This window comes from Poecilia formosa, unplaced genomic scaffold (genome assembly GCF_000485575.1).
Source record: "Poecilia formosa unplaced genomic scaffold, Poecilia_formosa-5.1.2 Scaffold6, whole genome shotgun sequence".
NCBI classification, from domain to species: Eukaryota; Metazoa; Chordata; class Actinopteri; order Cyprinodontiformes; family Poeciliidae; genus Poecilia; species Poecilia formosa.
In genome coordinates, this window is record NW_006799945.1 from 5518640 (window position 1) to 5534889 (window position 16250).

The following is a 16250-nucleotide window of genomic DNA, read 5'->3' on the forward strand; positions in this document are numbered from 1 at the left end:
CTTTCCTACCTATAAGCCATTCTGTACCTTAGAGTTAACCAATTTATGTGGAGAGCTTTGAAATGATTAATGACAAGAGTGACCAGAAAGAAAAAAATAGTACCGGTGGTCAATCTGTTTTCAATTTAATTAGGAAGTTTCTTTGGTCTTTGCCTTTTTGTTCTTTAATGAACAATTTTGCCTTTCTGGGCCCCAAACAGTAATTTAAATGAAACCATCTGAGAAGGAATGTGGCACTGGGTTAACTGGGATGCTTTTTGTTCAAGTACAAAAAGCACAACATTTTGCTTTGTGTTGTTGATATATTTAGATAGATTTTGTTTTTTTTTAGTGGTCATAAGCAATAGTTATCTGCAATATCTTATGGTCCGTTGGATCTTGTCTGCTTCCTTAGCTTTGTGTTTGTACTTGACCTTAAATCATTCAAGCATTAAAAAAACATAACTCAAAGGATTGCCCATTATTGTGTCTACTAATGCCAGAATGAAAAACTTTAAAAACTCTGTAGCTGCATCAGTGAGGAAGGTTGGACATTTTATTAAATCAAATAGCTAGACCAGTTGCTCTCAACAGACAGTCATGGTTTGGGGAGACAGTTGAGCAGCAGAGGCCCTTTAAAGGGAGGAAGAACAGCTTTGGGGGTCTTAAAATTTTAAATTTGGATATAAAACAGGTTTTATATCCAGGAAATAGAGTAACTTTATAGTGATTGTATTTCCAGGAAAGCCTGAGAACCTGATCCAGAAGTCTTTTCAGTTCAAAGGCAGAATCAGAAATTTATTTAAGTTAATTTAGAAAAGTAACCCATAGAGAAAAGCTTTGCTTCTTACCTTAATTTAATACTTTTTTGTGCCTTGGTTGGTTTGTTGTTTATCTCAGCACGTGTTATCAATGAAGCATAAACATTTCTACAGATATACATACCTTTAAATGAGGAATCTGGTATTTGCTGATTTTAGTGGCTTTCCTCATTTTGCATTCAGAATCTATGTGTATGTCATTCATAAAACTTGCTCACTTTGTTGTGGAAATCCACTCATTTTTCTTTTTGTTCATTTGTGACATTTAGCATGTTAACCTTTTTTTTTAGCTATAGTGCAAAACCTCATGTCTCTGTTTTTTGTCATTTTTGTTTTACTGATTGAATCACCTACCCTGGCAATAATTCACATCTGTGTGCTGTCCTGTTAGTATTTTCAAAAAAGTTTAGTTTTCAGAAACGTTTTACTATTTTTAAATAGTAAATAAGTTCCCAGTGATATTCAGCATTAATGGCCAAACAGTTTTGCTGCAACTGTGATTCTTTCTCCAATTTAAATTTAGGAGGAGTTTTATGTGCAAACAAGATGATTCTATATTTTTAGCCAAAATGTAGCCTGATTCCAGGCCAAATAACACAACAGTTTATGCATAAGGTTCTAGTTTCATACCTTTGAAGTTTAAAAGTCTGTTTTCTTTTGGTGAAATTGTAAACTCAGATTAATGTCCATGTCTTTATAGTACAGTCAGTGCTCTTTTCCTTTACAGCTCTTTAGATATTTTGAATGAATCATTCAATTGGGGGCTAATAAAGGCCTCATTCTCTTTTGCCTTTGAAGGACATAGTTTACTTGAGTTCAGCTTTGCTGACTTACTCATACTGCTTTAAGATGAAACTAGATTTTGCTTTGAAGTATTTTCATAAGCATGCTATGATCCCTGCCTCAGCAATATTTAATTCCTGAGTTTTGCCTGGACTCCCTTTCACTGGTTTGATTTGACCACGATCTGAACAGTCCTTGGTTTTGCTCATCAAATCTGTTTTTACTTTTAAAAACAACAAAAGAAAAAATGTTATAGAAGTGGAATTTTGAAGAAAGAGATTAACTTGAATAAAGCTGTAAATTAAAATGCTGAAAAAGTGAAGCGCTGTAAATACTTTCCGGGCGCACTGTAATCCCGACTAAATGGAAAACAGCTACATATGAGGTATACATCAGTGGAAACTGAAGGATCTCAAAGTGGAACACCATCGTAAGAAAACACTTTTCCACATGACTGAGTGGGAGAATGTTGAACTAATGTTTTAATGTATTATGTCACCAAGACGTAAAATCTGGCGCCACTCTGTAAATGATAAAAGTGCAGCTCATTTTGCAGTTGACCCAGAAGACTTTTGAGAGGTCTGCCCACGCGTTGTTTCAGATTGGATTTAAATGTTTTTTGCAGTGCTGAAATGCACAGAGGAACTTTTGTGGCTTGTATTGCTGTTGGGTTGTCTTCTGTTGAAAATCAACTATTACAACCACATAAGCAGGGGGCAGTCCCTCCAGATTAACATGCTTCACTGTTAAATCATCGTATTACATAATTACAAATAAATTGAGCTGACTTAAGTAACTCAATTTATTTGTAAAATGTATGTAGGCCAATGCTTTCAAGCCTTCACATACTTGAAAACATCAAGTATAATACGTGGCAAGGGCAAAATTCATTATGAATATTTTTCACTTGCAGTTAGCAAAAGGGCAACACTTAAGGCCCTGTACACATTAACGAGCACAGTATATTTTGTAAACAATTAAGAAAATAAGTGCATCCACAGAACAGGCTGCGGCACCCAGAAGATGCTGTAGTCGGTATGCCAAGCCTTTTGGTGGCGCTGTAACACGACCAAAAATAGCACCAAACAGCATCATGTTTTGCACAAGTTGGATAGAGAGAGATGGAGTGTTGACATCATCGTTTAAAAAAATACGTGACTTAAGAAAAGACGTGACTAGGGTGGCCACGTGGAAACATGAAACTGGCGTTTTGGAATTTATTCACGTTCGTACAATGATCATTTCAAAAATGATACTTTCTGGTCTGCCGAGAAACCAAATCAATGCGGATGCAAAGCCTAAACGACAAAAAAACGTCTGCAGACACACCTAAAATGTCTCTGTGTGGATGGGGCCTAAAATTACAATGTTACGTGTGACAAGCGAGTTAAATACCTGCTTAAATATTATTTTCAAATAAACAAATTACTCTTGCAACAAGTTTGGTTTGACAATGAATAACTATTAACTATGAATAACTATTTATTTATTTATTTTTTTATTGTTATGTTGTGTTTTAATGTACAGCACTTTGTATCAGCTGTGGTTGTTTTAAAGTGCTTTATAAATACAGTTGGTATGGTATTAATAAGAAGCAAGGGTAATTACTAATAAGGTTGTTGACAGAACTGGGCAATTAATCAATTAATCAAATTTGCTGTTCATAAAGATAAAATTTAGGAAAATCAGGATTGTTTTTCACCAAAGCAGTCTTTCGGCTCCCATAACTTAGAGTGAGCTCAGCCCACCCAGTGCCTGCCATCTTGTTTTTACAAGCATGTTTTACAGCTTGTGTTTAGTTAGACTTTGAATTCAGGTCAACTCCCAGAAGGGATGATTAAGGTTTTGAAAATATTTTCTAACATTTGTAATTTCTTTTTAGAACAGGAAGGAAGTTGATTCAAATTGGAAATCGGATTGGGTATGAGATTTTATTTTTAAGTCATCTTGTCAACTGTTTTATTATTATTATTATTATTTTTACTAATACCTGCCTATTGAGGCTTAGCATTATAGAACAAAAGATGAAGCAGTGAATCATTCACTGTTGTTTAATGTTAAACCAACATGACTTTCAAGGTGCAATTTCCAGATTAGTGTGTATGTACATGTAAATCAGTACATACAGGACAACATAAGGTGGTGCAAATCTTAGAGGAACTTAAACTTCATTTCCTCAGGTTCATTTGAAACCGTTTATGCTTGTGTAGTTTTTACGACTTCTTTTCTGGCCGTGACTTTAGGATGAAGCTGCATTAATTGTTGTGAAGCGACACCTGGTGTTTCAGAAAGAATATCTAGGAGCTTTTAGGTCACACAATTATTAGAAAAACAGTTGTGTTGAAATCAAAATTCACTTGAACGATAATGAGTGGGATGGCTTCGTTTTTTTTTCACTGTGAACCTTGCACTTCATTCTGTTTTAACTTGTGACATTTTGTTGAATTAGGGGGTTTTGAAAGTCCTCTTATAGTGTTTTTGGGGGGAGAAAAAGCACGTCCAACCATCAGAGCAGTGCCGACTCGCAACATGCCACAAGTATCGTCAATTATTTTCTGTACAGTGAAGCATACCAGAATATGGAAAATATTAATGTTAGTTGTAACTTTAAAACGCTCAATGACAAGAAAACGGCAGAATTTAGTGGAAAGTGCAGGGGGGAAAAATCCAGTTGAAAACATGTTTCTTCAAACTAAAGGTCATCATAAAAACATCCTCATTTTGTTTTTTAGTGATTTATTCATGCATGATTAAAGTTATTCCTCAATCTGTTTATATGCACCATGAACTTCTCACATTTGTATCTTAATTTCTGTAGCTCCAGTACACAAGCCCAGCATGCTAAATATTTAATAAACTAACAATAGACTCTAAATAAATAATCATAGATGATTGGTTATTGCTTTGGTCTGAGCAAAGCAACCTCTCAGATCACTGAATTTTCCTGCAGGTATTCTACAGAGGTGTTAATAAAGAGAAATGCTCTGTACTTTAAAAAATTTGCCCAAAAAGCTCTATTTTAAAGAGAGGGTTTTTTCTTTTTTTTTTTCTAAATGTTGTTAGCTATGCTGTGCTTATTGTTCTCATCGCCTCTATGGTAATCATTAGCTGTTCTGCATGAATAAAGAAGGGCCAGATAGCTCTGCAGGTTTTTCGCCTCATCTATGTGGTTTACTGTGAGTGCACAGAGAAAAATACACCCATCCTTTAGATTAAAACACGTACATGCATCTCGTTTGAGGATTTGACTTGCATTACTTATGTTGACCATTTTCATTCCAGTGAATATTTACATTCATGTCAACCTGTTGTAGTCTGTTGGAATATGATAGTGGTAGGATAATTTTGGTTGCAGCTTCTTATATTTCATTTTGTTTTTTTTTGGTTTCCAGTGTTATTCTTTTACTTCAGAGTCTCAGTTTTCTGATCTTAAACAGCCGTTCCCCCAACAGTTCATTTACCTACCAGGGGTAGCATCCAGACCGATGTGTAAAACCGGACTGACGTTAGGACTGGGGAGGAGGTTGGTCGTGTGGTGTTTGTTTGTTATGACAGTGACAATCACTCAGCGCAGGATTGTACAGAGTTTAACTGAAGCAGAGAATAAGTGGTGATGTCAGCGGGTGGTACATTTTTTTTTTCTAAAATACCGAAGTGTAGTGACATGCGATATCGCTATCATCCATAACAGCAATATCTATGTCAGATTCTAGCCCAAATATTCATATTGGTGTATCCGTAGTCCACACCATGCTGTTTCCAGTCTATTCCTAATAAGTTCTGTTAATAAAAATCCTCCTTTTTTCCCTACGTTCCTGCTGTCTTCATCTCTACATTGCAACAACACCTAAACATTAAAGGGGTGTTGTCTCTTTTTTTTTCCATCTCAGCCACCCCTTTGTACTACTGTGAAATATGTGAAAGTGGAAATGAAAATAAAGTGCGGGATCTTTGTCTACCAGTAATGAGGGCCAGAATTTTCAATTTTAAAGCCTTCTTGGATCACGTTGTCTTCATGAAGCGTCATATTTTTATTTAGAGATTTTTGGACGGGTACCTGTAAAATCTAGGCCAAGTGAAGAAAAGAAGATTTTACATTTTAATGATCAAGTTTTTTTTTTTTTAAGCTGACATTAATACGTTACACTCACAATAGTTTATTTAAGTGCAGCTAAATAAACTACATATTTTTCTCAAGTTGCTGTACCTGCCCAGAAAAAAGGAAATATACTTTTAATGTTCAGTTACTGTAGCACAAAGGTGAAATATTGTAAAAATTTACAGTAGTGATACCACAAGCTGCCCTTTTTCTGTTTCAGAGATAAATGGGTAGTTGTTTGAACTATAAAAAACTCAAATGATTTTTTTTTCTCAATTCTGAAAAGTTATTTAATATCAAATTTCTTGTCAGACTCAAAAACACCTCACCCTGTTTTGGTGAAGACTTTCAGTAAAAAAAAACAATCAAATTTTATTTTCATTTGATTTCATTTAATCAGTTTGCCTTCTGAAGAAGATAATTAGCAAAAGGCAATCATTGAGCTGCACTGTTCTCAAGTGATGCTTTCATTGTGTTATGCATTTTAAATCTGCTTTCGACTTTGCATTGCTTTAAAACAACTTTTATGTCCTTTTTCTTTAAATCGTCCAGATCAGAAACAGATGAATTACAGTAGTTGCGAAAGTATTCATATCCATTGAACATTTTCTTATTTTATCACGTTCCATCCACAAAATATAATGGATTATGATTCTGTGAGATAGACTGCATGACATTTACATATGAAGTAGGCTGATTTACTTGAACAACTGCAAATAAAACCTTATGTAGCCAATTGACGTCAGAACTCACCTAATTAGTAGACATAGCTATTTTATGAAGGCCTCATCTGTTTGTTAGAGAACAACAAAGCAACTATTTTTAAATAGATGTTGACAGATGCAGTCATTGCATTCTGACTGGGCTTGAGCTGTTTTGGCCAGATGCATAGAAAAATATAATCTGGCAGGGACATACCTTTAAAAGAGTTGCAACAAAAAGATTTTGTACGGAGTATTAACTCGGCTTCTTTAATTTCCAAAAGTTGGGTAGTTTAGGTAGGAATCTGACAGTCTCAACCCTTAGAAAAACACCAAGTTTTAATGTTTCCACCACCTTTTTTTTAACTGCACGTGCACATCTACCATTTGATTTAAAAAAAAAAAAAAGAACAATGTTTGGTTTTAGTATTACCCATTTTAGGTCATGTGTCTTATTCAGAGAGAGGTGCTTTTGGGCTTTAAGGAGACTTGTTGCTGTATTGGTGTGCTATTATTAGAAGACAGATTTTCCTTCCTTCCTTCCTTCCTTCCATAACATCATTCATTTTGGCATACTTCTGTTTTGGTTGGTTGCATTTGAGCTCATTCTTTTAACAAGGCCTTTTATAGCCACGTGGTAAGCTGTGTAATTTAGATATTTCTCAAATTGCAGTGATTCGAGCACCACAGGGGTGTAGGATTTAAGCCATTAAAGATGACTTCCAATAACAGCTAAGCAACACTGAACACCACCACAGTAAACATCTCCATCAGTGTCTGGTTTGTGTGTACATGACTACACAATTTTAACTCTCAGTTAAACGGTCTCAACTAGCATGCTGGGATATTCTAAAGCGTTGAGGATGCCCATATTGTTTTAGATTAGAATTAGGTGTAGCCAAATGCCTTCTTTCTTCACAACTTTTACAAATTATGTCAACAAGATGACTTAAACCTTTACTTTGAGGTAAAGACTGATAGTAGGATATTACAAGATCTAGGCAGCAGTTCATATTTTGAAATTCTGCAAATATTCATATGTAGTAAATTACTCTACAGACTATCAGTTTTTTTTATAACAGTTTCTAAAAGTTTTATTAAAACAGCTTGTATTTTTCAATTAACTAGCTTGTGTGAAAAAAAACAAACAAGGTAATTCAATGTTTTCATCAGATGTTGTTAAAGGCCACATTAGAGATTGCTTCAATAAAGAGAAATGTTTCTGAATGGAAACCAAAAAAAAAAAATGTTTCATGCTTTCTGTATTTATAAACAAGTTTAAGAATTTTCAGGAATTATATTCAGCTATTGATTGGATGCTTTTTTTTTCCACATTAAAAATATTAAAAGGCACAATTTCTCATAGCGCAATGTTATAATGCTTGACATCAACAGCACTACTTCGCGTTCCTTGTTTCTAATTGGTTAATTGTAGGTTCCTCTCAAGCACTAATTAGATCCTTTGTTATTTCGAACCACAGTCCTGTTTTTCCATAACAACGTAAAAATGGGTCTCATGTTAAACATTTTTAAAAAAGCAAGCTGCCGATAATCTTTGGTGGCTTGTTCTTAGATAATAGACACAAATGTTCATTTCCATACTCCATTGTATAATGCAAGAATGGGGCAAAGATTGGAGGCCATATAGCTTCAAATTACGTTATTAGGATGTATTTTTATATCGACTCCTGTTTTTACTCCTCTTACAGAAGCACAGACTCAGAGGAGGTGGAGTCATGAGTGCACCGGAGGCACCTAATCCTGGGAAGGAGCAGGCTGAAAGTGGAAATGGGAATGCAGCCACAGATCCCTCCACAGCCACGAGTAGTACACCACCGACGGTTGCTGTGAAGAAAGAGCCTGGGATCTCAGAGAAGAGCAACGGGAAAGTCGGAGATGCCAACCCTGCTGAGATCTGTGTCGTTATTGGAGGAAAAGATGGAGGATCAAGCGGAGGTGGAACCCGTAGAGCTCAAACCGAGGGTATGTTTGCCCTTGGTACTCCTCCTCCAACGAAGAGCACTGACTCATGCATAGGTGTGTGATTATACTGATATATCATTGCATTTGCTTGAAGTTTAAAAAGTTACATTTATTTTTACATGTCAAATCTAGAGCCAGTTTATGAAAACAGTATTCCTGCAGTGCAAAAATCTACATTCAACTGATTATTCTTGGACTTGTTTCTTAAAAAGATGGACTGTTTGAAGGATTATTGACATCCAGTTGATGCTCTGTTCAGTCATTTTTGAACTGTAATCAAAATGGAGTCATGTTGGGATAGCAGCTAAATGTCAAAGATGGGTATTGCAAAATTTGCTTGAATAACAGGAAAATAAATATTTTTCTACAAGTTTCTTCTAGGGATGGAAAAGATATTTTGTCTTACACATCATTCTTCCACACATCTGCCAAGTTTAAATTATGTTAATGTCCACTATTTTACAATATTGAGATACCATTCAGATGATTCAGAAATCATGTCGGCGTCATGCATGTATACAAGTGAAGCTGTATATAAGGTTGATTCATTATGTAAATTTGGTTAAAGCTCACGGTCTAACACAACAGCATTTACATAAATCATTATTCTGAGTAAACTAGAGCAAATAAAAAATTAATTGGAATCAGCAGCTTTTAAAAACCAGCCTGCGCCGGTTCTTTCCGGCTAGGATTAATAATAAACAGGAATTTAATTATAGATGTTGACACAAACAACAGTTTGTCCAAAATTTTGCAGTACTCCTAAATTCAAGTGTTTCATATTCGTATTTCGCAGCTTCGTATCTTCACATAAGTACTGCATTCCCAAAAATATACGCTCGCCCCTCCAAATCATTGAATTCAAGTGTTCAATTTTATACACCTGTGTCTCATCACAGGTGTATAAAATTCAGCACTTAGACTTGCAAGGCTGCTTCTACGACATTTGTGAAATAATGTGTCGCTCTCTGGATCTCATTGAACTTCACCGTTGGACCATAAGATGCCACCTGTACAACTATTTCCTTCATATTAGAGATTCCACAGTCAACTATTTAAAGTGCTACAATCAATCGAAAGTGATTGTGAATGAAAGCAACAAATCCACAAAATTGTAGGCTATGAAAAAACAGAGACCAGAGTCAGGGGATGAGTTGTGAAGTGGGAAGAGGTCAATCACTACACACCTCTGAGCTTCATGTAGTCTCCAAGAGTTTAGTGCATATCAGTGCACAAAGTAAGGTTCTTAAAGACATGGATGAGTGAGTTTAGAGGAGAAGAGCCCTGACCTCAACATGGCAAACACATTTTGGATAAATAAGAGTGGACACTGCTACCCAAGCTCTTACATCCAACATCAGTGTCTTCCCTCACAACGTGCTTCTGGAAGAATAATAAAAATATATATATATATATATATATATATATATATATATATTGAAATGAATGTGCTCCTAAGTCCGGAGCAAACACTTCCTCAAAATGTTGAAGCTTTCATGGCCTCAAAGGATGGCTTGACATCATGTTAATTTAAAATATGAGTGAGATATCGCTAAAGTTAATATGTGAGTGAAGGCATGTTACGGTCACTGACCTCTAGGTTAAAGCCCAGTGCCAGAATTTACTTTAGGAATTTTAGGGTGGGGTTGTAACAAGGCAGACGGGCAAATACTTTCGGCAATGTAAAGTATATAAGGATTTGGAAATGGAAGCTGACTTCTTGTGATTAGTGCGAGTGTGTCCTTCATTCATTCCCCCGTGTTAAAGTCTTTCTACCACTCAATCCCAATTCTAAAGCTGTGCCAGTGTTGACTTGCACCAGTTCTGTGATCAAACATTAACTGGAAGAAATATTTAAAATAACACAGTGATGTAAAATAGTGGTGATTCTCTGGTTGTGAATATCTTTTTTTTTATCGAACCAGTTCAGAACCCACACTTTGTATAAACCCTTACTCCAGCACTAAAGATGCACTGATGAGAGAATTTGACCTGCCAATAGTTATTTAGCTGAGTCAAATTTATCTTTATTAAAGTGTACTTCCAGCATTTAAAATACTTGTTTCTGGCCTTCTTGCCATGAGTGGTCATTAATTATTTATCTTAGGAGTCACAAGATGTGTGAGAGAGCAGTCTCTGTAAAGTGGAGTTTGATTAATTTCAAACAAAGACAAATGATTCAGAAGTTGACATTTTAAACTCTTCCATCTTATACCAGCAATTATAATGATTAGAGCAATTAGCATTAGTAACTGTTAACATCAGTCGTTGAGTGTATTTCTGAAGGAATGTTGATGCTTGTCCTAACTTTAAGATCTAAACTCAACGTGATTCATAAGAAAGAGGAGCTGGGAAGCAAAATGAAAACAAATCATCTTAGCTGCGATACATTTAGCCTTCATAGCATAAGTTGGCTCTGGGAATATTTTTTCTATTTTATCATCCGTAGGAAATATCACCAAGAGGCATGTGACTTGATGTTTTGTGATAGCTTCTTTTTGTTCCTGAAATATTAAGAAAAAAACTGCTAAAATCAAGTTTAACACTTGATTTTAGCAACCTAAAGAATCAGCTATATAGTTTATGTCCATACAACATAGCTTTGTTTTGAATAGTCTCTCACACCACAAGTGCTTCTTCTGAAGTTTTTTTTAAAGGGGCAGTATTATGTATTGTCCAGAAGCATAGCGCCAGCTATTGATTTTACATAATGCTGCCTCTTTAGCACCTCACTGACACAGAGCATAGCCAACTCTAAGTTTTCTTCCCACAGCTACAGCTGTTATAATTCTGTCAACATTGCTATAATTTTTTGCTATCCAACAAAAGAACAGTTCTCATATTTACATACTGAAATTGTGCAAGATGTGATCTCAACATCATTATAACAACAATAATCTAGTTTCACTTGAATAACTTTCGGACGTTAATCCCAACTTGAACCTTATGGTAAAAAGTTTGGCTGTAATAAATTAATTGCTGCTTATGAAATGGTACTGAAACTTACTTTTAACATGTCTATGCAGGTTCGTATGTATGTGCAGTGTGTGGGAAGAAGTACAAGTACTACAACTGCTTTCAGACACACGTCAGAGCACACAGAGGTAAGATAATTGATTTTTTTTTATATATAAACTTCTTTCCTTAGAGTTTAGGATTGCAAAATGAAATACTGGAAGTAAGACTGCACAATATATTGAATTGCATTTGGTTTTGCAATATCAGTGTTTGCAGAAGACTTGCTTGAAAGGTTATTGAATACTTTCATGCTCCTCATGTTACTAATATATTTTATTTTTTTGCCAGTTTTGTTGTCAATTGTACAATCTTCCAGGAAGAGTTCATGCTGCAAGTCAGTTCTTTAATTTGGATTAATTTTAAATGTATGTAACTGACTTGTAATCTTATTATTGGATTTGATCAAATAGGTATTTTTATTCTTTTTAGAAAGTGTATTGAGATGGATTTGTTGCTGCTCGATTTGCCCACATGGGATTTACAAAGTGGTGGCTGCATCTTAATGACAGAAGTTAAAGAAAGGGCCCCCTCAAATCTGTTTTATTAATTTGCGAATTCCTCCTTTTATTCTACCAAATTACACTTTTTTCATTATTATTTCTCTGAATTCCACCTTTTTTCCATTCTAACCATATTTATTAACCCATGAACTGTGTAATTGTGGACTGAATGAAAAGTAATTAAGCAAATCAATAGCCAGATAATTCCAAGATTAATGTTATTAAGCTTTCACAAATATCACAACATGCTGTGGATCAACAAACTCGTGATTGTTTTTTAAATGTAATAACAAATATCACCCTCATTTTTTGTTTGTATTTTTTAAGGTCTTATTGGCTCTTGTGGCCTTTATTTGATAGTGAGTTGACAGTAAAGTGGGTAATGAGAGACATGCAGCAAACGAATCCAGACCGAGAGTCGAACCTGGGACAGCTGTGTTGAAAGCTAAGGCCTCCATATGTGGGTTGTGCTTAACTCCTGTGCCATCACAGCACCCCCACCCTCTTTTTTTTTTTTTTAAAGAACCTCTCATATTTTTCATTAAAAAAAGCAAGTCTTTATGTTTAAAGCTTTAGAGTTGATCTAGCCTATCAACAGCTGAAAATATTTCTTGAAACACTAAACTTACAAGCAGCAAAACTTTGTGCACATTTGCATAGCAAAAATAATCTGTCTTCATTTGTTTTTCTTCCATCTGTCACAGACTTCACCACTAAAATATGTCATTATCAGTCAATTTGTGTTAATCTCGTGTCATTTGCACTGACCTGAGTTTTACATTTTTTTGGAACAAGTTTCAGGGAGCCTTTTCGCCCTGGGTGACATTTTTTTTTTAATGTCTGTATGGAAAGGAAAGTTAATCTCCTGCCTAACCAAGTAGCTATAGGTACAGGGAGCTGCAGTGGCCAAAATACTTCAGAAACTTGTATCTTTCAACACTTGCAGATATGCGTAAACTCTGTCATATTTTTCTGCTTATATAGACGTGGGTTAATACTAACTGATGAGGTCAAGTCAGGATTAAATACAAACATATTGATCACTGATCATCAGAAACAATATCCCCCGTCAGTCAGGTTCCAGCATTCTCATTCAACATTCGAAAGGTCAACTTTGCAGGATGAAGCTTTGCCATCTGCCTTTTATTTTCAAACTAAATTGAATTTGCTACTAAAATAACTGGCTGGACATCCTCCAAAAATAGTAATTCAGTATTATTTATTATTTTGTCTATATTTATTCTTCACATCTGGGTTGTATCTCCTCTGGTTTCACAGCAACACATATATTTGGGAGCTTTTGAAGTCAGTTGTTACAGTTTTGTAAATGTTTCCCTGTTCTTGGTTGTCAAAGGATTTCAACTGCTCAGCATTTCGAGCTCTCCTTTGTTTTGTCTTTTGTGTCATAATGATGTCAGTGAATGACAGGTCTGGTGTGCTCAGAGGCCAGTGTAGGACCTAGGTTATTCTGAAACAATGCAATATAATGCAATTCACAGGGTAAAATACCACCACAGGAAGTTATTATGATTTGAATCAACTCCAACCAAAACTAAAAGGCAGCACCTTTAAACATTGACGCCCTGCAAGAAAAAGCAAGTCAGTTCAGATTCGTATCGCATTTCTCTTTGTGGGCCCATTAAAAAGAAAATAATACAATATTCAAAAGAGAAAAAGCTTCAACTTTGCTTGGACTTAAAGGATTGCATGCATGTTCTGGCATGAGAAGCCTTCTTTTTGGCTAAAACACAAAGGAGCATAAAATACAAGCCAACAGGGGGGTATTATAAGCCCGGATAAGAAAATCAATAGACTTCTATATTTTCACATAGCGAGAAGTTGCCTGTTGCTGTAGGTGACGTTTAAAACACCCTTTCATGGATCTTTAAATGAGTGCAAGAACAGAGAATTCTGTGGGAGTCTGGCTTGTATTCATTTCTTTTTCTTTTTTTTTCTTTGAGCAAAACCTTAAACATAGATATTTTTCACAGAATAGTCAATGCCGTAATTTACCCAACCTGGCTGTCTTTTTTTGATTCTGTCTTTCTTTTTGTTGTTGTTGTCAAGCCTCTGATTCCAAATTGCCAACATGCTCTTTGAAAGCGCACACTCAGATTATAGTACGCCGACTCTGTTTGGTCAGTGTGAACAAAAAAGGGTACAAAGGAACAAAATACTAGTCATTTTTGCCACATTTTGCTCATATGCTTTATTGTCTTCAAATAATAATTTGGTGCAAACAGAGCTGGATCTTTAAGTACATGTTGGCATTAATCTATTCAAGCAAGTCCAAACCTATTTTTTTTTCATTATAGAATCAGAGAGCATGGTTGGAGATGGTCTGCCTCAGACACCCAATAGTAAGTACACCTTTGCCAATTATCCATTAAGCAAACTTTATTTGCATGACAGCAGATTTGATGTAGTTTTTAAAACAGATATACACGAATGTAGATAATTGCACACACAACGGGAAGATTGTGGAAACAAAATGCAAGTAATTGAGGTAATCTTTTACAGTGTGCAATTTAAAAATGGGTTACTGAGAAAAGGTTAAGTCCAAGGTGATGAATACCAGTCATATAGGACCAGTTTTTACCCGGCGCTTTAACGTCACTTTCAAAGTTTGATCAGGACTAAAAATACTTGTGCCTCAGAGTAGTACTTGCGAGTTATTTATACATCTACCTACACATGCTCACTGTACTTTTTATGTGAATATGCAACCTAGAGACTTCAGTACATGTACATTGCATAGTGAAAGAAAATAAAGTAAAGAAAAGAGCAGTTAATGGAGATGGAATGAGAACGTTTAGATGGTGAGGAGTACAAGCTGAATACTACCAAGCTCTTTGTGACGGTTAATATTTAGGCCACTGAGACTGGATGGGAAAAAAAAACAAAAAAACTTTGAGATTAAATTCTTAGGAGAATAGACAATACTGTAAAGCACTTTTGGTTGTGCCAAGTCTTTACATTTTAAACTAGGGCTGTTGTAAACGGATATCTTAGTAATCGAGTAATCTATCGATTATTCTTACGATAATCGAGATTTTAAAAAATTTATAAAATATAATATTGGTAAATCTGGCTTAACACCAGTGTTACTATTGGATATCAACATCAGTCCAATTTTTCATATTTGAGCTTCCTTAACAGTTTTTTTTTTTTTTGTAGTTTAGAAAATTAACCTGTAACAATAATAGCTCACTTTCTACGTTAACCTGAAGAAAATTTATACACAAATCTGAAATTATATTCAAGTTAATAATAAAGAGACTAGCTCACAAATAACTTTAGAAAAAAATGTCTATACACCAGCTTTTAGTTTGTGTATTCACCTTCGAATACATAAAAATACAAAAGAATATGCGGGAAATGTGCGGTTCGTCCATAAAGCTACACTTACACTCTAGGAATCAACTACTCAGCCGCCCGCCGTGTTCAGTCTATCTGCTTACCTGTATAAATACTGTCTAAAAGCAGTTTTTAACTAATCAAAACGAAGTTATGTTGATTTTTTTTTTTTTTTTTTTTTTTTAAGCGTTTTACAATGACAGTGAATTGGAATTGTTTGACCATAATGACTTTTTTCAGCTTCTGTTGCTTTGCACTCACACAGAGGTGGGCAGACCGCACTTCATTTTGGACACAGGCTACAATTCTCTAATGATCAGTTCTTTAATAATCCCTTTGAGACATGCGATCATTATTGCAAACCTTGACCGTTTTTGTCAATAATAGCCAATTTCAGGTGCTAGCTGTTAAAATTATAGATCTCTGCCTGTTTGGCGTTGCTATGGTGGCACAGAATGATTTTCTTTGGAGAAATTTCAAAAGTCAGGTTATTATAAATCAATCAGCTAATTAAATAATAAAAAACCAGACATAAAATAATGTCCCCATTGTTTTGACAGCCAGAAGACAGCATAGCACAACCTTAATCCATTTATCTCGGGTAATTTATCTCTGCATGAAAAGTCTTTTTAAAATGATTCCCCCTTACTCATTTTTAAATAACCTGTTGAATACAATAACCTTGACTTAAAGCCTTCTGACAAGTTGAATAATGGGCTTATTCTCAGCCTTTTATTTTAGGGTATGTGCTTCATAAAGACTTTTATGGGCTGGCTGCAACTCAGGATGGATAATATTTTAGGGTCTTGTGAAATGCAATAGAAAATATTTTTGCATTAATTATACAGGAGGATGGAGGCTTTTTTGCCAGCCAACTGAACATTTTACAAACCGAATAGTTTACATTTGTGGTATTTGAATTACAAAATAGCAGAACAGTTCTTACATTCACATTAGCATTCTTGTCAGCTGTGGCGTTCATTGTTTATTCTGCTATTTACCGAGGGGA

General features: G+C 35.2%; 1 protein-coding gene across 9 annotated transcripts in view; it reads left to right on the plus strand.

Annotated features, from left to right (window-relative positions):
* The window catches only part of znf618 (zinc finger protein 618), a 42702-nt gene that overhangs the window by 7268 nt on the left and 19184 nt on the right, over nt 1–16250 (plus strand). For 6 of the 9 annotated variants that reach the window (XM_016680479.1, XM_016680452.1, XM_016680468.1 and 3 more), the window contains 3 exons: nt 8093–8420; nt 11393–11470; nt 14200–14244. In XM_016680479.1, coding sequence (XP_016535965.1) covers nt 8120–8420; nt 11393–11470; nt 14200–14244 — 424 coding nt within the window. In that variant the 5' untranslated portion in view covers nt 8093–8119. The remainder of the gene's footprint in view (nt 1–8092; nt 8421–11392; nt 11471–14199; nt 14245–16250) is intronic. The other 3 variants (XM_007569555.2, XM_007569572.2, XM_007569564.2) reach the window with 1 other exon arrangement.